Genomic DNA, 23,680 nt, shown 5'->3' with positions numbered 1-23,680 from the left:
CTTTTCTTTTCAATCACGGGACAATTTAACAATCAGTTCATCTAATTGTATGATTATTATTATTATTGTTAGTAATTGTTATTTAATTGTATTATTATTATTTGCTTGTTCATTTTAATGTTTGTTTAATTTTATTACGTTAGCATGTTAGCATTGTTAACATGGTAACATTAGCATACTAGCATTTTTTGCAACTTTCGTGAATATGAACTTAGCATACACTTAATTCTCTCATGCTAGATGTCACCATGCTAACATGCTAGTGTGTTAATGTTAGCATGCTAGCAATTCTAACATGCTAACATTTGCATACTAGCATTTTTAGCCATTTTCATAGTTACACACTGTCATGTTTGGTGTTAGCATGCTAACATTAGCATGTTAACATTGCTAGCATGCTAACATTAGCATAGTAGCATTTTTTTGCCATTTTCAGAGCATGCTAACGTAAGCATGTTAACATTGCTAGCATGCTAGCATTAGCATACTAGGTGGGTGGAACGATCCCAGTGTAGACATTGCCCATACAGTGGGGAAATTGATCCCAGTGTCGAGGTTGTGATAACATAGTGCAAGAATACAGTGCCGTACCGGGGACCGGCCCATTCAGACTTTCTACTGAAATTTTTCTCATTATCTATTATTTGCATATTTACATCACCTTTCTTTTCCAATCACGGGACAAGTTAACAATCAGCTAATGCAATGTTATTTTCTATTTAATTAGAGCTGTAAAAGAAAATGCCGTGTTGTTTTGATGAATGGAGTAACGGGTTATGTCCTAAACCGGCGGTAGGCAACCAACGGCTCCGGAGTGGCTCCCGTCATTCATGACAAAAGAAAAAAAGTTATTTATTGATGGAATTATTGTGTATATATTATTTTATTTATTATTTTATATTTTGGACTTGCAAGTGAAACTTTAACATAATTTTTTTTAAATATGCATAATTTGTCCATTAAAATAAGCGTGACATCCACATCTATGGCCCTTACCTTTACCTGCAGGCGGCTTCTTGAGTGTGCAATCCTCGCGGTAAGCTAACCATGAATACATAAAAATAAATCTTCAGTATGGGTCACAAATGAGAGCCTACGTCCTGTGTGGAGAGCAAAGTCATAGCTTTCTGTTCAGAAACACAAGTTACGTTAAGCTAGCATTTTAAATGCTGCTATTTTTCTGAAAAAAACCCATATATATATATATATATATATATATATTTTAGTTATATACACAGTATCTCATAACCATCAAGCAAATGTCTTAAATTTATCTTGACATTTTGAAAATATCCAAGCTGCAACTATATGTTTTAAAAATAAATATATATACTGGATATTAAAGTGGGCTGTTTTTCTTCAGTGTAAGAAGGAGCAAAGTGAATCTTTGGATCGTAATCGTTGCCAGCCCCCGTCCTAGAAGGACCAAACACAAACAAACAAAATGTCCACTGGTGTGTTTCAAAGTCAAAGCTGGTGTGTGGGAATGTCGTGTTTTGCCAATAATGGCGCAAAATGGTCTAGAATGGCCGCTACTGGAGGGGGTTGCCTTTTGAAAAATGGCTGGGATTGAATGAGTTAAAAGAAAGCTTTTTGAATCGTATATTAACCCGTGTATCGAGTTGTCTAACACAAAGACATTGACATCCCCACAAAGTACTTGTCAGTGAATTGGATAATGGATTCATTGTCGGTGTATTTAACTATTCTTTATGCATGTGCAGTATATGTGCCCCGTGATTGGCTGCCGAGCAGTCCAGGGTGTACCCCGCCTCTTGCCTGAAGTCCGCTGGGATAGGCTGTAGCCTCACAAGGACAAACGCCATAGAAAACGGAGGGATGGGAGAATGTCTCCTGTTTAGCTTCCACGTTGTAAAACACTGCAGCCCGTTTTAGTCATGTCAAATGTGTCATTCTTCTTAACTCAAACAGCACTGACAAATTTTGGATATGAAACGTAAGTTTGCAGGTTTTCTGAAGTGAAACTTAAGTTTATGTGTTGTGTTCACCTCAGGCTGATCACTTCAGTTAGCGTTTCAAACCAAAGGGGACTAGTTTCCACTGCGGATGGATAGTACGAAGTGCTGCCTGACAGCAAGCTGGGAATTGAGTATTTTTCTCGTCCAGGTGGACTAAGATGCTCCCCCACCCTGCCTGCTCTGGTCATTGTTGCTCGTTTGCGTAATTTAGTGTGTACGTGTGTGTGTGTACAATGAAATATGCAAATATTTAGATATCAGATATTATACTTTATAAACTTGAGAAAAGACTACATTTGTTAGTTTTACAGTTTTCATTTCGACCAAGACACATAAAATGAGCTTAAATATGTTGAACATGTTTTTGCGTACTAACAGGCCGTGAAGAGCAGGCTGAAAGCGTGATGTAGTGAGGCAGCGGGATTACTCTTTTGTGTTAATGGATGGTTTTATGGGCTTTTTCTACAAAACATATTTTCAGCCTGGAATGCATTGTGCATTTAGCATCGTCTGCTATTGAAATATTGAGTTTTATGTGGCATGAGTGCAGAAACACTTAAAAAAAAGGGGATTGCCCTCCAAGCGTCATCTCCGCATTTGGAATGATTTTGTGTCATGTTCTGCATGTAAAACTAGAATTATTGTCTAGAAAACGTGTTGTTGGCTGTCTGGAATTGGATTGACATCATTTTCTATGCGAGAATTTGCTTTTGTTAGAGTCCGTTTTGGTTTGAGTCGGGTCTTTTGGAACGGGTCAATGACGAGGCGCCTCTGTGTCACCAAATCTCCGGAGTTCTTAACGATGGATTACCAGCATAAATGGTTGTGGTGGTTATTACTGTCATGGTGAGCGCATGCGGGTTGGCAGGAAAGGAGGGACGCTGAACAAGAACAATAAAAAAGATGGCGAGGCGAAAGAGGCGGCTGGTAGTTTGCTGGATTCCGCCGTGTGATGGACATGAACTGTGATCCCTGAAGCCGCATGTGCGGGTGTCTGCGTGATGTGTGCGTTGACGTGCTGTAGCAAGGGTTCAGGGAGGCAGCTGAGCAAAATCATTTCCAATGTCCTGCCTGCTGACACAAGGACAAAGGCAGCGTCTCAACATGCCCATAAGAGGAAGCAGACAATGGCTGCGGCTACACCTGGAAATGCGGCGCTTGTTTTTCACCGTGACCTCTACGCATGCTGAGATTTCCACAGGCTGCCGTGACGTGCCGACATCGGCTTCAGCCATTATTGCACAAACGTTCCCTTTTTGCTGTCGACACAGTGCATAAAAAGCAGATGAAATATAAGCGTCCAACGTGGACAACGCCAGCGTCCGCCTTTCTCCGAAGACCTCATCCGGCTGGAATTAGCGAGGAGCAGCCGGGGGAGTGGTGGAGGTTGAATCGATGCATCACTCCCAGGGCCGTGGGTATGGATATGAGAAGGCATAATGGGACTTTTGGTGGCGATGCTCATATCATGTGTCTAACCAGGGTCTCCCTGCATGGCGTCCCAAAGGGAAGGAGATTACCTCCCTCTGTCAAGGCCGCCGACACGTAATGAAGAGGTGCCGCCAGCAGCGCCGCGGCCCAGTCTGGATGGCTAAGAGGGAAATCAACACAATGATGATAAAAAAATACCATAAGTCATATTTGGGCTATTATGCAAACACGCTTGCGCTTTGGTTATTTCTGCATTTGACCTTGTGTAACCTTTCAGCCAGGAAGTTAGCGTCTGTTTATTCTGAGTTTATTGCAAATAAATATCATTTGAAATGGAAGAATCACGTGTAGAAATTAGTTCACATTTTCATATCGCAGACGCAATTTGCTGTCACGTAAAAAGACGTTCATATGTATTTTTTCAAATGAAGAAGACACTAATGACTTCTTATCTTGTGTTTGAATCCTGCACAGTCATAATAACGTTTACATAATCAAGATTTCTCCATTTAAACGCAGCAGCAAATAAAGTCTGATTGTTGACTGCGCTGCTGTGTCAACTTCTTGGCTCGTCTTTTACCAATAATACCATCACTGATATAACAATACACATAACAATGTAACGTTGCAGGGCGTAATGCCTCAACACAGGGAAGAACAGAACAATTACACATGATAATAATAATAACAATGCAGGTAATAATTAGGGGTGTCACGAGAACAAGAGGAGATTTTAAGATGGACGTTAGGAGAAGTACGATACAAAACACGACTGGACAAACAAACTTTGACTGAACTGCGTCACAAAACAAGGCAGGTGTGTTTTCAAATGTTTATTGTGCGGCAAACTGACATTTGTGGAGACCAAATAAAGCACTAACATTACGATGATATGTAATAAATGCTAATAATAATATATCATAACAGTGCAATATTTCCTTTGATATGGCATCTTTCACTGTTGTAAAGTTGTGGGATTGTCGTAGGTGTGTTTTCTCACACGCCGTTAGTACTGTTAGTACTGTTAGTACTGTTAGTACTGTTAGTGTCGTACTGTCGAACACTTGCAGCATTTCTTGAAATGCTGGCTTGTCAACTGTATTAAAGAGCAGCACTCAAAAAAAGGTACAAGAATGAAAGACATGAAAGACTCCTTACTTTTACCCCCGAGCTTGTCTTGCAGGCCTTTCTAGTACCTCCTTCAAATATTATCCAAGCTAGTCCCATGACCCATGACCCCTTCATTAGCATTCATTAGCATTCAGTCATCTTTATCCTAAATCCAGTTGCCAGTATCCTCCCTCCGAGCTTTTCGCTTCCACGGTGATGGCTTTCCTTTTCCTTGGCGCACATCTTTACCACATATACCAATAATACTACATGATGCATCTATACCATGTATACAAATAATACTAAATCATGCAAACAATACAAAATAACATATATGAAAATAATACCAAATAATACATTTATACCATTCACACAAATAATAGTACAAATCATACATTTAGAGCAATAATACGAAATAATACTTCTGTACCAGTAATCCAAGAACTACATTTATACAAATAATAATACAATTTAATATGTTTATACAAATACTACAAACATAATGCATTCATGGCGATATTAATATAAAATAATACATTCATACCAATAATAGGAGATAGTACATTTCTACAAATAATACTAGCAAATAATGCATGTAAGTAAAGGTGAGTAAGTCAGGGAGTACTTGTGAGGTAACAGGAAGTCAGTATATAGCACGGACGGTGTACTGTATAGAGTGCAGTATATAGAGTACTGCATGTAGAGTACAGTATATGAGTATAGTGTGTGTTTTCAAGAGGTTAAGCATTGAGGCTTTTGGGCAAAGTGTCGGTCCTGATTGGGTCTCCTCGTGCAGCGCAGCTCATTAGAGCTCTTTTGAATGTGGCTCTCTCCTGCAGGGCGCATGCGCAGTGTGCAGCACGCTGCCTCCCCTCCAGTCCACCGAGCAGCTGTCCGAGGGCTTGGAATTCCAACATGGCAGAGGCAGCGGTCAGTCTCGCTCCCAGCAACTTGGAATGCTCTCTAGCCTGCAGCGGAACCGGCACCACCAGAACCACCGGCGGCGGCCTGTAATGTAAGCCCGAGAAGACGCCTTTCCCTCCGCATTGCATCGATGCTCGCCCCTGTCACCTACACAGGTAAGCTTCATCCTCCGTCATCTTTTTCCCCTCTCTCTCTCTCTCTCTCTCTCTCTCTCTCTCCCTCCCTCCCTCTCGCTGCCTGTGCGTGTGCGTGCGTGCGCGCGTCTCCTCGACGGACTGCGGAATGAAGTTGAAGCAGCGCAAGTTTGTGCTTCGGGAAATGAAAGTTTCCGCATTGGAAGAGCAACTCATCCATTTCCACGCTCGTATTCCTCCCTCCAATGGGCGGCAGGAGACGTGTGTGCGTGCGTGTGCGTGCGTGTGTGTCATCGTCAGTGTCGCACTCCTTGTCTTTCCAAACACACCATCACCTTCCTCCTCCTCCTCCTCCTCCTCCTCGCCGCGTGCTCTGCAAAGTGTGCGTTAGTGTGCCAGTGATTGTTAGGAAAGTTGTGCACGGCGATGCTGCATGTGTGCTCCAAGTGCAATGAGAAGCCAGGCGGTGGAATTCCTGACTCTTCTTCTTCTTCTGTCTTCCTTCTCTTCCATGCAGGCGTGAAGACATGATTACTAGCAGCACTTTTTATGGTACGTCCTTCATTCCCTTCTCTCACATTCGTATCGGTACCATCGGCGTGTGCGTGCGAAGTTTCATCCCCTTTTCTTTCAATTCGCGAGATGAAAAGTCATATTCCATGCACGTGGCACTACTCCATGAAAGCTGTATTCACTTTTGCATTCAAGACAAATGCATGTTTTGTCTCAGCATGAATGCATTTATTCCGGGTGCACTTTTATTCCTGACATTGTTAACAAGTACAGAAAGTTGCTTCATGTGAAGTGTTTTTTTTTGCAATATTATTCAGGATAGCCTGGATAGATGATGCGCTTTTGGAGTATTTCTCAGTATTTCATGCAAGGAAAGAGGATTTCTATGTATTTATAAATCATCCTTCACTCCAAACCGCAAAAAAGGAGACAAAAAGGCAAAGTCAGCAGAAGTTGTGGAGGCTTTGGCAAACAAAGTCAAAGCACTTCATGGCATTCAAACATTTCATTTGCATGTTTTGGCCTGCGTGGAGGAAATTAGCATCATCAGCAATGAGCTCAAGTGTGTTTTCATTCCTCTTGAAAAACAAAAACACACACGCACACACACACACGCACACACACGCACACACACACACACACACACACACACACAGCATCCATCGTTCAGTGGAGACGAGGTGAAAAATGTACATTCCAAGCGCGTCCATTATGTTGGAGTGTTTAAATGTGCTGCACAAAAGTGGCCTTTCAATTTGTTGTGTGCAATTTTTAGGGCTTCCGTGTTGATTTATTTCTTTATATATGTATAATATTTCCACTTGAAATATGTTGCTGTTTACCACTTCATACGCATTCATCTTGCATGTTCCATATTAAAGCATTGACAAGTTAAGGTTGTTTTTTAAAATGGAATTGCTGCTATAATAATAATATTATTATTATTATTATTATATAAATTGGATGTTGTTCAAATGAGCTTTTTGGCAGAAGGCAGTATGTGAAATATGCAAAGACACACAATCTATGTAAAAATATGTTTATTGTGATGCTTATTACTAATATCTGCTAGTTGATATTTAAGCAGGGCACAGGCACCGTTATTAAGGAGGAGGTGTGACGTTAGATGGTGCAGGTGTCCCTAATGAAGTGTCCATTGGAGGGCAGCTCGCCTGCGGTGTTTGGGGGGTGTCGGTCCTCGCTTAACCCCCGCGGGGCACCACAATGAGGACGTACGAATCCAAGTTGTTGCTCGATGTCCACACGCGTTCTTTTTTTTTTTAGTTGAGTTTTTTATTTGTAGGGGACGATGCAATATGCTAAAAAAACATGCTAATACATCAGTTAAAAATGGCAACATTTGCCAAGAGGCTATTTTTCATCTGCAGCCCCCAGCTGTGGTGTTAAAAAGGCAATAAAATAAGTACAATAAAACCACACGCTCACACGAGAACTACTTAGAAAGCTGACCTGGAATATTGACAGTATATGTATATGTATATATATATATATATATATATATCTATATATAGATATATATAGATATATATATACACACAGTATATTTACAGTAGTTCTTTCCTTTTCTTTGTCTCTCAGAGCAGCTTATTTCTTATTTCATCCCAGAGATATGTGAATATTTCATCCCTCGTTCTACGGTGCACAGGCCACAACATTAGGTACGCCTGACCAATCTATTGTTGGATATTTTTATTTTCTCACGGTGCACAATAGAAACGTACTATGAGAAAGTAAAAAAATGTTCACATGAACATGAAGCACACCTGCTCCGTCTCTCATGCAAGCGCTGCACATAAAAGTACAAGTATTAATGCAGTACTACGTGTGTTACTGACGGGGGTCGTCATGCAAGGCAGTCTTGCAGCTACACTTATAGTCTTCTACAGATATACTAGGAAAAGTACGCGTATTCGTGTACTAATATGCTCATCATTCTGCTTGCAGTTTGTGTCCTGCCGTTGAAAAGATGTGAAGAAAAATACACTCCTACAAAGTCAAAGTACTGCAATGTGTATTACTGCAGTACAACAGAAATGATGTTGAACAAGATACCCCCGCACACGCCAGCACTGAAGGGAACATGAATTCATGTAAGAATACGTTTCTTTCCGTGCGTCGTAGGATGACAACATGAAGTTATACGAGTAACTGCTTTTGGGGAGCAGTAGATTGTGTGCTTCATGTTGTGATGTGATTGGCCCCCGTGTTCAACAGTAGTAACACCACTGGTGATGGGTGGGGGGGTGGGGGGTGTAAGGCCGTTTATTTGATTCAGTGTACACGAATGAGCATCGCTGCAAACGCACCGGAATTGAGCCAAAAGGCTATTTTTCATCTGTTGTCCCCGGACAGGTGTTAAAAATCCCCCCCCCCCCCCCCCCCCCCCCCCCCCCAAAAAAAAAAAAAAAACCCAACAGTAAACGGATGCATTCCAATGAATTAAGACAACAATGCAATTCTAACAGATTTGTACAAAAAAAGTAGATGGAATTTTACAAACCCTGTTCAAAGATGCAGCATACATAGAAAATTGCCAACAGTTTTACAAAACAGTTTCGTGATGGGGAGTGTGTCCTGCCAAGCTGTGATAATGGGGAGTGCGGAACGTGTCACGGCAGGTGGGGGTGGGGATTGATGGCGTGTACGGGCAGAAGGGGCGTCACGGGAAATTAAGACATTTTCACATTCATTTTAAGAAAAGTGCAATTAAAAAAAAAAGAAACTATTGTGTCGTATATGACAAGCAGACTGTATGAGTTACAAAAGGGCTCACTCCGTTGATGCCGTTGTTCTGCGGAACAAAGCAATGCCGCTTGGAGGAAAACAGACCCGCACGCACGCGCTTGGCAATTGATTGATGATATTGATGATGCACTTGGCTTTCATTCATTGTGTGATTTGGGGCTGCAACTAACGATTGTTTTAATAACCGATTGAGCGGTGGATTATTTTTTTCAATTAATCGATGAATGAGATTTTTTTTTTCAAACAACACATTTTTAATTTCCGCCTCTTTGTTCAGAAATAGGAGCTTTGAACGGGCAGAGCCAATAAGGGCACAAACAGGTTCCACTCCAGTATTCTGTTCACAATAATGTGAAGTAATAAAATCCATGGAAATGTTTGTCACATAGCTTTGGTAAAATCATTTTCTTTGTGGAGTCACCTGAAGCGTGTTGTTTCAATGAATGGAGGGATGGGTTCGAGCACAGACGGACCACGTGAGGATGCAGCAAACACCTGCAGTCAGTGGTCGGGCCGCAACGTATCAGAAAAGAGGCACAAATGCCCATCACTGTTTTCCAAAGCCAAAGCTGACGTGTGTGAATGTCTTGTTTTATATCATAATACACGATAAAACACAAAGATAACAGCTCTGCTTTCATGGATGAGCAAGACATTCACAAATATTCACATTTGAGAGGCTGGAAACAGAAGATATTTCAATCAAAAAACAATCAATCAATTGCCAAAATAGTTGTGGATTAGTTGGGCAACTGATGGATGAAATGTAGCAGCTCTTCGTACGAGCGTCTTCGGTTGCTGAGTACATGAGTACATGAGTACATGAGTACATGTGTACATGTGTACACGTTGGCAGGACTGCAGTAACACTGAAAGTACTCCCTGCCTTCCATGCCCCCCCGACACTTCACCGCACCCCTACTACGTGAGAAGCAGGGCCCTCAAACAACAGGACAAGGATGAATTCAGATGACTTAAGGGAACAATGCAAACAGAAAAAAAGGATTAGCAAAAAAGTAGATACAAACTAGATAGATAGACAACTGCCCACAATGATCAACAATTTTACAAAACACTTTAGTGATGGGGGGGGGGTGTTTACTCCGTTAAATGTTTTCCCAAATTCCATTTTTTCCATTTAAATTTTTTAGAATTTCTTTTTTTTCCATTTTACACTCCTTTTCACCAGCATAGCGGGTGTGCTTGTGGGGTTAGTCAGTAAAACGTCCGTTAATTAAATGCAAAAATCCTCACGTTTATTGATGCAATACATCAGTGGACAATTGAAAGAAATGGATGTAGCCTGGCTAACTTTCCTAACGGGACGGCATTGCTACTAAATGTTCAACCAGCTGTAATGCCCGTGCTTGTCGTTGAGGAAGATGCGGTCGCCCGTGCGGTTCCAACTGCATATGGAACTGCATATTGGTTTTGTGACACGTTTCTTTTGTTTACACAGCTACACGACATTTATTTTGAAGGCCGGAAGTGTGTCTAATGTCTGTAGAGAACGTCTGGAAGACGAGTCGGGGGCAAGAATAAACGTGCTTCTCGTCTTTTTTCTTATCAGAGCCCGCACGTGGTCAACGGGCACTGTAAAACGCTCCTTACATTGAAGCGTTGAAAATACACTCATCCAGCCCGAGTCGCACATGCACGACCGCGCTAGCATGCTTAGCTAAGCTAACCCCGCTGGCTTCCATCCACGCCCCGTAAGAGTAGGTTCCGCCAACTTTCGCCAGTGTTTATCGCCATTTCATTTTATCGCCTGCACGAACGATCCTTCTCCTCACGATGACAACACTCATTCACATCTTCTCCATTTCCGTGAGATTCTGCGTTAAACAGTAACATCAGTTTTTATTGGCCAGATCCGCGATTCCTCGGAAATCATGATGATGGAGCGTGTGTGACGCCATTAGTGATGGGGAGTGTGTAACGTGTAACGGCAGGTGGAGATGGGCATCCATGGTGTGTACGGGCAGTCGGGGCGTCACGGGACGATGTTGGGTGTACGAGACGAGACAAAATTTGAACATTCATTTTAAGAAAAGTACAATGGACAAAAAATGACAATATATTGTGCCACATATGACAAAGAGACCGTGTGACTGACAAAAGGGCTCACTCTGTTCATGCCGTTGTTCTGTGGAACAAAGAAAGCGATGCACAGAGTGAGCTCTCTTCCTGCCTGTTTGGGGGAAAACAGACACTTATCCACTTCATTTTCATCAGTTGTGTGATTTATTCATTTATTTATTACCGTGCCACGAGACAGTTGTGTTCCGAAGGAGGAATCTTGTCAGGTTTTGGAGATCTTGTGACACCCCTAATGGGCAGCGTGCATGTACGTGCACTAATGGGGACTTTGTGTCTGGTATTTTTGTGTAAATGATGAGGATGTCGATGGTTGGACATGAAGCTCTCTGGCTGCGTTGTGTCAGATGGTTGCGGCGTTGTCATCTTTAAGATGTTAAACGCCGTCTTGCCTCATTTTCCTAGAAGAAGAGGCGGCGTCCCCAGTGGGAGCGTGACTCTATAGAAATATATTCCTGCCTGCCTGCTCGTGCTCGTTTCCACCTGGTGTCGACACGGCGCCGTTTTCCCCCCGGTGGCCGCTCGCCATGTTATCTCTGACAATCCTCGCAGTGATCTAAAGTTGGGCCGCGTTAGAAAGTGGAGGCAGCTGTCTGCCGCTACACCGAGGGATGTGTTTGCTCTACTGCGAAGATGAAGGACCATGAATCCTTGACATCCTCTCCTCCTCCCTCCTCCTCCTGCCTCGTTCTCCTCCCACCATCTCATTTCCACACATGCAACTGTCTGGCTTTGTCTTCTGAGTGACAGCGTATCTCCTCACATGGCATTCCGTGTTAGAGTCCGGCAAAAGGAGTCTTTAGTAGGGACGGCTAATGCATGCTTTAGTGGATGCGGTGTTGCATTGCACACTAGAAGCTCTCATGTGGAACACAAAGCTCTCCATGCGCCTCCCGTTCGCTTGGACAAACACACATCCCCTCAAAATAACGCATGTTCCACTGCCGCTTTAACTTACAGCAGACCTTTAAAGCAATGTTTCCATATCACGCAAGTGTAAAAATAAGATGAAGTAAACCAGGAGGAACAGAGAGCATTACTCTCAAATGATGCCACTTTCGGATGATTGCTGGGAGGAATAGGCCTCGCTTCTTGGACGCTGTTCATGAAATAGCAGCTTTGCTTCATGTTCATAATGAACTCATTTGATTTGTCAAAAGTCAATCCCTTCACTATCGGCTGTTTTGACTGATCTTTCAAGGCACACGGACTATTGTGTTCTATGTTATGTAAACATGAACCTACCAAAAGAAACATTACACTCCTGTCTTTCATCGAAAAAAAAAAGTTTGTTTCTGCCTTTATCCGTTGTTTGGTAATCATCAGTAAAACATAGGTACGTTTCAGGAAAATATCAGTTCCTGACTAAAAGGGAGAAAAGCAGCTTTTTGTGAAAAGATTCGTTTCAAGCATAACTTTCACTTTGATACAAATATTGTTTGCTTTTGTGACGGCAGAAATATGTAAACAACTACACCAACGTAAGCCTCACATCCCGTTGTAACACATTGTTTTACATCAAAATAGCAATTTATTGACAAATGTAACACCATCAGCCCTTTACAATTTGGAAGTAGACTATGTGTGCGCACGCGTGTGCGCGTGCATGTGTTAAAATTTCCCCACAATGCTACACTCCTCCACGCTCTCACTTCCTCCTTCCTGTCGTGTGTCATTTTTCCGTCCACATGATCCTGCCGACCTCTTATCAGATGCGCTTCTGCCACCTTGTGGACGTTTTTATGGCTTAAAACTGCTCGGAAGTTTCAACGCATTAGTGTGGAGTTGCGTCATCACATCTTTTTGCCTCTAGTGCAAAACAACGTAAAAGACGTTTAAATAAATTGTTGGCATCGGGCGTTCGGGTTTATAATTATGTTCTACTGCTGATGACTAAAGAAGAGGAGAAGGTAGAAACAAGTTTTCGTTCTGATGAAAGATGAGAGTCTAATGTCTCTTTTGGTAGGTTCCATGTGTAGAACACAATGTTTATGTGCCTTGAAAGATCAATGAAAATGGTCTAAAATGGCCGCTAGCGATGGGATTGTCTTTTGAAAAATGGCTGGGATTGAATGAGTTTAAAAAAAGCACAATTGTTACTGTATTGTGTGACTTTTTGGTGTTGGAGTAGGTTGGATGTTCCCGTCTTTAAGTCATATATTACATTTATATTCTATCTTTATGTAGTATACTTTCTTCTCTCTTTTTATTTGGCTTGCCTGCTAAGCTGTCATTGATAGTGCGTGTGTGTGTGTGTGTGTGTGCGTATTTCTCTTTGTGCTTGTCATCCCCCCCCCCCTCCCCCATAGAAGCACCTTGAGGGTGCACAGAATGTCTTGTTCCCTTTCTGTCTGCTTCTATTTGTTTTTATGAGCAGCTAATCTCCGCAGCGCACGTTGCATGATGTTCTTGCCTGCCATGATGCTTTTCATCCACATAAGAGAAACATGCTTGTAGTTCACAAGCCCCCCCAGCCCCAATTGGCGCTTCATTTGGTCTCCTTGACTTGAGATGTGGAGGGGGTGGGAATTCTTCTGGGATTTGGCCGGAATAGAGCATCCCCAGGTGTACCAAAGTAGGTTTAGCATGGAGGCTTTTAATCTGGACTGTAGGAGATTCATGTGCATTCATAAATGTGTCTGTGTAATTATCATACCCCCAGTGGCAAGCATCCCCCCCTCCTAAATCATGTGTTTTATGGCTCCGGGTGGGCTTTTGTTCCACTATTTACATGATGTGCTCCATTCATGACCAACAAGTCGTAAGAAGGTTGACGAGGCGTCCATCCTTGGTAATTTCTCATAAAGCCGCTTCTTAAGCTGATGTATAAAATGAGATTTGATGGCATATTTGTGCTGAAGGATAAACATTTGAACACATTCTAAAGGCGCACTTAAAAACAAGGTGCACGTCTTTGTCCAAGTTATTTACAGTCACTCTCACAGTCTGCACTTGCGTGACTTTTGATAATGGCCGCCTCTTTTAGCCATCATTGTGCGCCCGAGTTGCTTATCATTGAGTAACCTTGGTGAGGAGAGGCGTTTTTCCTCTCCTCCTCTGTCCTTCTTCCAAGGTGTTTCATTATTGCGTGCTGTCGGGGAGTTTTGTGTTGGGAGAATGCAGTCGGCCTTTCACAAGTGGAGAAAAGAAAACTCAATATTTGGTCGTATTGAAATTCCTCCCGTCTTTTCACAATACGCCGTCCGACTAATCCGGCAACGGAGGCCGGCGTGTGAAAAGCCCGTGCGGCGGCAGCTATTACATCACTATTTCACCAGCATTGTCAGCTTCATTATATGCCGCTCCTCGTAGCGCGTGTTTGCAACTCTTCAGCAAGCCCGAGCCCTGACAGCGATACCTCCCGGCTTTGCTCGCACGAAACCAACAGGAGCTCAAACGTGGAACTTTAGCTGCAAATGTGCTGGGAGTCAGTCTGGCAGTGTGGAATTAACAGGTGATTGCCATCACCGTCTGATGCTTTTATATTGCGTTCACACAACCACGGGTTAGGCTTAGGGTTAGGGTCCAGTCATATTTCACGTTTTAAAACCGACTTCTTCCTCATGGCATCATATGCATGCACGCATATTTAAGTCATGATCACTGCCCTCGGGATTTTTAGTCTGATGTTTTGTCGTTTTTCACTTGTTTTTGGTCAAAATAAACGGTGACAGACACGCAAATGCAAAACAGACTCCACTCTCCCCGTGGGATTTTTAGTACAATAAGTCATGCTTTGACATAGCAGCCAAATGTTATAAGAATATGCTTTTTGAAATGTCTTCATTTGATGATAAAAATAATAAACCCCAAAAGTAACAGCTTGGAAATTGTGTCAACATGTATATATGTCGTTTCCATGGCCGTTTGCATGTGTGGGACTGTTGCATTACGGGGGGGGGGGGGGTGACACTCTTTACTCATTTATCCATCTATATACTGTATATAGAATCTATATATCTATATACGTCTATATCTATTTATCTATTTCTCACACACACACACACATATATATATATATATATATATATATGTTAGAGTTTTTATTTATTGATTAATTGTTGTATTTATTGCCATTGTCAGTGTAGGTTACCCAAATGAGGAACTTTTTGTGTTGTGGTAGTGCAACATAAAACAGGATAGTAGTAAAATAAAAATAAAAAATAGTAATAAAACTAAGGGCATGCAAAATAAAAAATGGACTAAGTTGAAGAAAATGAACAGTAACCAACATAAGATAAATATACTAAACTTTGTATGTACTGAATGTACATTCCTGCATGCAGAACAAAACAGAGCAGCGTATATACAGTGTGTACTGTATGTACAAGTATATGCATGTACTGTATGTGTGTGTGAGCACAGACATATACATATATACACACAAATACACACAGTACAAACACACACACATACATGTATATCATTATTAATTCATGGTGTTGTGTTACTGCCTCAAAATGACGTGTGCACGGTTCATTTTTAAGCCCAATGATAAATCATTTTCAGGCTTACCATCACAAAAGTCCAAACTAAAATCTGCTAAACTATTTCACAGAAAACAATTAACATGCTGAGGAAAAAATAGGAAAACATATTTATACATACAGGATATGTATTTTTTTGTTGTTGCTGCAAAAACATGAAAAAACTTCAAACAAAATCAGAGCAGTTTGTGCAAATGTAAATGTAAATGTAAATGTAAATGTAAATGTAAATGTGAATGTGAATGTAAATGTAAATGTAAATGTGAATGTAAATGTAAATGTGAATGTAAATGTAAATGTAAATGTAAATGTAAATGTGAATGTGAAGGTGTAGGTGCCATGAAATGACATGTATGTCTAATATACAGAAATAAGGACGCTGCTAAATTCCTGCAAACAGATTGGTGGTTATTTGTCAACATTATTGTCGGTGTTATTCGGCCAGGTAGTCGTGTATTTCCACATCTCTGTAAAAGATGGCAGCCACGGAGGTCTTTAACGATTCATTGACCGTACGCCGAGCAGATCACCTGACGCTGGGTCGGCATAATGCCAGACGCTGGTAGGGGGGGGTCTGGGGTGCCAAGGATGGAAGGGCAGGAGGGGGTTGTGGGGGTTGGATTCTGCCTGACGGAGTGGAGAGGAGACGAGGAATGTGATGAGCGGAGGGATGGGGGTGGGGGGGTTGGCGGGGGCGTCAGGCTCCTATGTGCTGTCGTGTACTTTTAGGGGTGGGTATGTGCTGTGGTGTACTTTTAAAGGAGGGGGGTTGTGGGGTATATACTGTCGTGTACTTTCAAAGGAGGGGGTGGTTGGGGGGGTATGTGCTGTCGTGTACTTTTAAAGGCATTCGACTGCAGCCAGGCAGCGGGTATCTGCAGTGACATTGTGACACGAGCACAGCGGCCAGCACTGCTGTTACTGTCCAGCTTATCAAATGGACACCAGCACAAATACTTCACAGATTTCCTTTATCTTCACTATTATTCTTATTCTTATCTTCGTATTATTAGTGTTACTCTTACTACGCTTGCGTGTGTGACTGTAACTCTTCCATTCCACTCGGAATTAGGTTCATTTCAAAAAATACATGAGTGTTTTGAAACGTGTGCATTTGAAGAGGCTGACGCTTCTTTTGTGTTCATTAACAGGAAATCACCTTTGGGAGTCATGTCGACTTTGCTCAGTGGAAAATAGCCGTTACACTGTTTTGCCCCCACGCCTGCTCGCTCACTGCCACTCCCAGTATCATGATTGCCGAGCATGTTATGTTATGTTATGTTATGTTATATGTTATATGTTGTATGTTATATGTTATATGTTATGTTATATGTTATATGTTATGTTATGTTATGTTGTTATATTATGTTATGTTATTATGTTATGTCATATTATGTCATGTTATTTTATGTTATTATGTTGTGTTATGTTATATTATATTATGTTATGTTATGTCATGTTATTTTATGTTGTTATGTTATGTTATGTTATATTATATTATATTATGTTATGTTATGTCATGTTATTTTATGTTATTATGTTATGTTATGTCATATTATGTCATGTTATTTTATGTTATTATGTTGTGTTATGTTATATTATATTATGTTATGTTATGTCGTGTTATTTTATGTTGTTATGTTATGTTATGTTATGTTATGTTATGTTATGTTATGTTATAAATAAACATTTTTTATAGCTGCTCACCACTAATGGTTAGCTACTGCTAATGTAGCCAAACAAACTTTTGTGTTTCACACCCCAGCAAATGTGGTGCGTTCAAGGACCGACGAACAAAGTGCAAAATCTCAGCACCATCAGTGCAGCATGAAAACATAAATATGTAAAAATGATTGTGGTTTTTAACAGTGGTATAGGGATGTAATGATTACCGCTATCAATGATTAACCACAGTAAAACTCTCGCTGGTTAGGATTATGTTGAATTCAATTAAAATTTGTGCAAAACCCTGATTGATAACCGATTGATAATGGATAAACGTACGGATCAGCGACACTGCTCATTTCTTGGAGAAGCAGCCATTAGTTACGTCGCGTATCGCCCTCTCAAAACACCAACTCTGATGTCCACAAAAGCTCTTGCTCTCAAAAATGGCACCGCGGCCCACGATGCATTGCCCAATCACGTGTCCTTTCCAGGCCTATCAGCCGTAAGCACTCAGAAGAGGCTTGCAGTGTATATTGTATAGGAAAGTATCTTGTTTGTGTTGTTTATTTGTGCTTTTTGGAATCAAACTTGGTTAAACTTCAGTGATTGTGTCAATACTTTTTGAGCACATTCAACAATACCGGACGAGAGACAGATGAACGCCCACCTCGAGGTCTCTTCTTTGCAGTGATCATTTCACTGATGACCGCTATGAAGAACATCCTCCGTCTCGTACACTGCTGTGTTTGTTTGTTTGTTTGAGTGATCGTACTCCGATGGCGTCACTTCGGGAAATGAGACTGAACAGCGAGAAGGTAGCTCGTCGTGGCTGGTGCCATCAACTGTAAATGTCATTTTGGTGAACTTACCGTTGGCTTTCAAAACTGGAACAATGTAGAAGATAATTACAAGCAATATATCACATATTTCAGAAAAGTTGATGAGTCATGTCAAGTGCGATTGATTGATGGGATACATTTTTAAGCTTGATGTGGGGTGTGAAACGTCCACACGCAAGAGAAGAATAGCGTTTCATTTAGCTGCTGTTTGTGCACATCTTTCCATGGATCCCAGGAGTGGCCAGCTCGGTTGCTTCCATTATTCATTTGAAAACGTACATGCGGCACAAAGAGGCTGGAGGGGTGAAAAAGGAGAACTAAAAAAACAAAAAGTGGTGGTTTTGCTTTATGCAAAGCGTGCCATGCCTTGGGACCGTGCCAGTTGATGTGCTGTTAGAGGAGCCAGTGATCAGGCCAGGCATGAAGAGTGTGTGTGTGTGTTTGTGCTGTCAGACTGTCAGTTAGGCCTAATGTGGCTCCCTGGAGGTACCTGGGGGAGACCCATCCAGCACCCAGTCAGCCTCTGCTGGCGGCCAAGTGGTGACAAAGGCTTCCCACAGAGAGAGGAAGTGTCATGGCACGTATGTAAACCAGTGACAGATGACTGCAGACGTGTGGCCTGCAGACACAAGGCCTGAAAGTAAAGCAGTTTTCGCTTGCCCGACTTCCCGTTTTTCCAACCACTTGAGACTCGGCAGCGGCGAATACATTGACAACAAGTCAAAGCCGTGAATAAAAAAAGGATGCAAATCATTTGGCAAGAAAAGACAAGAGCAAGAGTTTGTGCTGCGGCTTGAAAAAGGCCGCGGCAAATGAGCAAGGAGTTGCTTTTCTAGGCCACAGGTCATGTGGGTCAGTGTTACACTCCCCGCAGCCTCCGTCTGCAAATAGAACATGCAACGTCACCCAGCCAAGAGGGGGGTAGATTCCAGACCTCGCTGGCCACGGGCTGCTCCTGTGGAAGCAACTCCTCTACTTCACCTGCAGTGATGGAAATTCATACAATCTTCTTCTTACGCACACACGAGCAAGAGGGAAGGTTTACCTTCTTCACAGCATCGGACATGAACAACAACAATGAATCACAGAAACCTTTTCCACTCTATACTTAGTAGGAGTGCACGATAGTTAGCAGACCGATCGTTATTACGGGAATTATGATGTCATACCAACAAGTCCTCGTCTCTGGCCTCCAAACAGGCAGGAAGAGTGTCAGTCTTGTCAGTCGTACACGCACAGCAGAAGAGTGGAGCTTCATGAGGAGCGATGCAAGGTAACATAGTAGAAGTTAGGAGGGAAAAAGGTGCCAAATGCCACAGCCCTCGTGTGGGAATATTTATAATGAGCAAGGTGAGCCCATCAAGCACCAACGAGCCAGTATGCTGAACTTACGCGAGAGCGGTAGCAACATAAAAGACATCCACCCGACCCAGTTTTCCCATCTGGGAAAAAAAAACTACACATGGAGATGCAGATCCGTTGTTGTGACAGTCAACACTCACTGAGACGTTTGCTCGGCAAAGTAAATACGAACCTAACAGTGCTAAATGGTGTGCGTTCACACACAGACATGGCCAAAAAATGCTCAAGAAATGTGGCAAACGTTTGACTGCAAATTGCCTGTGAGAAAATACACATCACAAACCCCAATTCCACAACTTTACAACAGTAAAAGATGACATATGAAAGGAAACATTGCATTGTTATTATATATCATAACATTAGTGGTTTATTTTAACAATAATAACGTTTAGTGTCAATTTGTGGGACAGTAAACGTTTCAAACCGCACCTGCAGTGTTTTGTGACACGGTCAAATAAAAAAGTTAGTATGTCCAGGCATAGTTTTTCATCTTACTTTTCTTAAAATTAATGTTAAAATTACAGGTGCACATGAATTATTCCGCCGATATGAGGGAATTATGACGTCATAGCCATAAATCTCATAACATTAAAAATAGCTCTGATAACCCATTGAAATCAAGCTCACTTGTAAACAAACATTCACTTTCCGAAGACGACATTTCACGTGCTAGTTGTACCAAATGCTCTGCGATGAGGGGGGGGGAAAAACACGGAGCACCCCAAAAACCTTATCAGCCACCTGAAACGCCAGCGCCGCGGTGTTTGAAAAGTGCAAAAGGTTTGCCAGAGACCTCCGTGGCGTCACACCGGCTGCTCGGAGCGTGTGCCCGAATACAGTGCACCTTGCTGGGCCCCGGCAGGTGGCTCCTCCCCCTCTATACTCTGGTTCTCCTGACAGTAGTGATGTGCTAGTAGTCATGTTATCATATTTGATTAGAACAAATCAGCAAATCCTAATTTGTTCCAGTCCTTCTTACCTCCAGGTGTACACAAAATAAACTTACATCTACATTTTTAAAAAGTAGATATAAAAAAGTTATCGGTACCTTAACGGTCTTGAGAAGAACAAAGTTCTCAGTATTGGTATCGGTGTGAAAAAAAAGATATTGTGCATCTCTAATGCTTGCAGTTACCTTCTGAAACATGCTAATCTACAGCTCAGCTTTGTCGTCACATTGTTAGCATTAGTGTGATATCTTGTTTCAGCATGTTCTCCTTACACGATGCATTTTTTCATCTTTTATTTCCCAGGCTGTCTTTGGACATAAGCATTCCAGGACGGGTAATTATTTCCTTAAAAAAATTCCCAAGGAGTTCATATCCCAACATGGATCAGTGCTTAATTCCAGCAAAGAGGATCAATACAACTTAATATGCAAATATGAAGAAACTATTGCATGATTATTGGTATTTTTAACCTTGACAACCTCTGCAGTCTCTGTTCCTTTGCAATTAAGCAGACGGGGTTAGAAGTGAAGTCAAAGCTGCAGTCATGTGACACTGGGGTTCTTGTATGTGCTTATTTTGCATCAATATCAAAGTGACCTTTTGGAGAAGGCATTTTTGTGTGTGCCACAACTACTTAGCATCAGAGAAGATGTCATCTCATCATCTTCTCACTCCTAACAAAACATTTCCCACAGACAGAAGATTGTTGTTCCATTTATACATGTTGGCATCATAATAAGAATGCACCTTGGTGGAGGTCTATTCCTAGCTGGTGGTTATATTTGCTGAGGAAGGCATTGCTAAAACAAGCCACTGGACGTGTTGAAGCAGACTGCACCTCCTCCTGATGTCATTCTGTCGTTTGACACGAGTTAACACTTCCTTCTATTGTACCTTTCAAGAAATGCTCGGCCCTCATTTTCCCTCTTCTTTGTTTCCGTTTCACTTTCCCCCTTTGAAGGCTCCCACCATCGTCCTCGGCTCACAGCTTTCTAATTGATACACTGACATCTCTTTCAAAGCCTTCCTCCCGTTCATTCAAATGACGTCAAGGAACTGCACGGAGGTTCCAGCCATAACCACCATAATATGACGTGTTGGATGATTCCAATCTTTTGACTTTGTTCCATTCGTTATAATATGGCATTCCTATTACTAATATCACATTCCTATAAGTAAGTATTACTAATATCACATTCCTATAGCAAAGTGTTGTATTTATTATTAATAATATCACATTCCTATCAGTAAGTATTACTAATATCACATTCCTATAGCAAAGTGTTGTATTTATTATAAATAATATCACATTCCTATAAGTAAGTATTACTAATATCACATTCCTATAGCAAAGTGTTGTATTTATTATTAATAATATCACATTCCTATCAGTAAGTATTACTAATATCACATTCCTATAGCAAAGTGTTGTATTTATTATTACTAATATCACATTCCTATAACAAAGTGTTGTATTTATTATCAATATGACATTCCTCTAGCTAATGGTTGTATTTATTATTACTACAGTTTTTAATGAGCTCCCTCGAGATTAAACATGCCAAGATTTCTTGTCTCGCTATAATAAATCAATCAATCACTCACACAATAAATGAAAATGAAGTGGATCATTTTGCCGACCTCCATATTTTGCCATGTGCATGCGTGTATGTTTTTCTCGTCCCTCGCCTCCAAACAGGCAGTAAGAGAGTTCACTGTGTGCATTGGCTCATAGAACAAGGGCAAACAGAGTGAGACCTCTTGTCAGTCATGCAGTCGCTAGCATAAACAAACTGCAGAAGAGTGGAGCTTTGTGAGGAGGAATGAAAGGTAACGTAGTAGAAGTTAGGAGGGAAAAGGATGCTTGCAAAGCCAAATGCCACGCTCCCCGTGTGGGAATATGAATAACGAGCAAGGTAGCAACATAAAAGCTAGCAAAACGAACTTGCCCACCTCAAACACATCCACCCCAACCGTTTTTCAACTGTTTTCATTTGCATAATAACATTGCATAATAACATTTGCATAACAAAGTTATGCAGCATCCTCGTCCCAAAGTGACCAAGCAACCTGAACTTGTCATGAGTGCACCCCCTCCACTGCCTTTTCCGCGTGGAACCTTTCTGCTTCCCCGACTTGACTTGATTACAATATAGCCAAGAGATTTCGGTGTCATATTGACCGAAGATTGCTTCACTTGTCTCATTTCACCTTTTGTTGGACGAGTGACCTTCTTTCAGTCTTTGAGACGAGAAATGTTTGCCAAAGCTTCTGGTGGCAGTTGCAGGTAAACGTGCCAACGTTTTGCTGATTTTCCAGTGCTGATCAGTTATGTAGTTTGGCATTGCAGAGATAATCCTTTTGTGCTTTCATGTGTGGATGGATGCACTCCCAGTGTGGCTGTGCAAGCTACACAGGCCTTATGCTGTAAAGTCGGCCTTGGAAACATGAAGGTTGAGGTAATGGGAGAGGCTTTTTATCAGCCAGACGTACGTCCTGAGATCACAGCGTGAAGGATGAGCTTCTTTTACAGTATCCTAACCAGGTTAACGCGGCCATAAAACGTAATGGTTGGAATGGGATCAGTGAACAAGATAACATGTTCATTGTTGCTTTGTACCGCCGCGTGCCGCCGTTAAACGCCGTCATTACAGTAAACGCCAGCACGTACTAAATGGAATAGAAACCCCCCAAGTGTTTTTCCTCATTGTTTACATTTGCTCATTTAAGGTAAAAAAAGTGCACTTTTTGGGGGGAATTTCCACATCATCCCCAATCCTAATGTGAGACATGAACACACGTCTTCCTCTTTTATGTGCCTTCTAAAGATATAAAGGCAGTTATCACGAGTGAGCTAACAATGCATGTAACTGCATACACCCACACCTGCATGAAGCCCACTAAAACAAGGTTTGATGCTTTCATATCCATGCTGTGAGCATGTACTAACGGGTACACACCGCAGCAACATTTACTTCCGTAAACACACGGAAACGCGTGTGATGTGCATGAACGTCATTTCCCGGCCACTTTGCGCTCACATTAACGGGTTGCATTTTTTTTGGTCATGTGAACGACCACATAAGAAAATCGCATTTGAACCAAAACTCCCAGTTGGGCATCATACCCTGCAGTGTGAACACAGCCTTCGCTGCCTCGCTCACAACGCCTCAGGCCACTAGCCAAAGCTAGCGCTACATATTGGAGCTGCCGCCACTGCTGCTGTGTTTTTGTTTTTGAGTTTGGAAAAGTTAACGCTTGGTGTGGCGTTCCTTGCTGTGTTGTATGTGAAATCAATGCACCCAGGAAGGAAGTTCCCAAAATACTGTAAGTATTCCAAGTATCACAGCATGGATAGAAAACCATTTAACCTTGAGAGGGCTTTTGAGTCAAAACAGGTGTGTTTCATTACGTGCATTG

At 41.8% G+C, this 23,680-nt stretch overlaps 1 protein-coding gene across 2 annotated transcripts in view; it reads left to right on the top strand.

The window, feature by feature from the left end:
• The first annotated feature begins 5,415 nt into the window (after positions 1-5,415).
• Positions 5,416-23,680, top strand: part of fign (fidgetin) — a 42,594-nt gene continuing 24,329 nt past the window's right edge. The window contains exons 1-2 of one of the 2 annotated variants that reach the window (XM_054787577.1): positions 5,416-5,599; positions 6,096-6,130. In XM_054787577.1, the coding sequence (XP_054643552.1) occupies positions 6,106-6,130 (25 nt within the window). In that variant the 5' untranslated portion in view covers positions 5,416-5,599; positions 6,096-6,105. The remainder of the gene's footprint in view (positions 5,600-6,095; positions 6,131-23,680) is intronic. The other variant, XM_054787578.1, reaches the window with a different exon arrangement.

Source organism: Dunckerocampus dactyliophorus, chromosome 9 (genome assembly GCF_027744805.1).
Source record: "Dunckerocampus dactyliophorus isolate RoL2022-P2 chromosome 9, RoL_Ddac_1.1, whole genome shotgun sequence".
In the NCBI taxonomy this organism is placed as follows: Eukaryota; Metazoa; Chordata; class Actinopteri; order Syngnathiformes; family Syngnathidae; genus Dunckerocampus; species Dunckerocampus dactyliophorus.
This window is presented reverse-complemented; position numbering and strand designations above follow the sequence as displayed.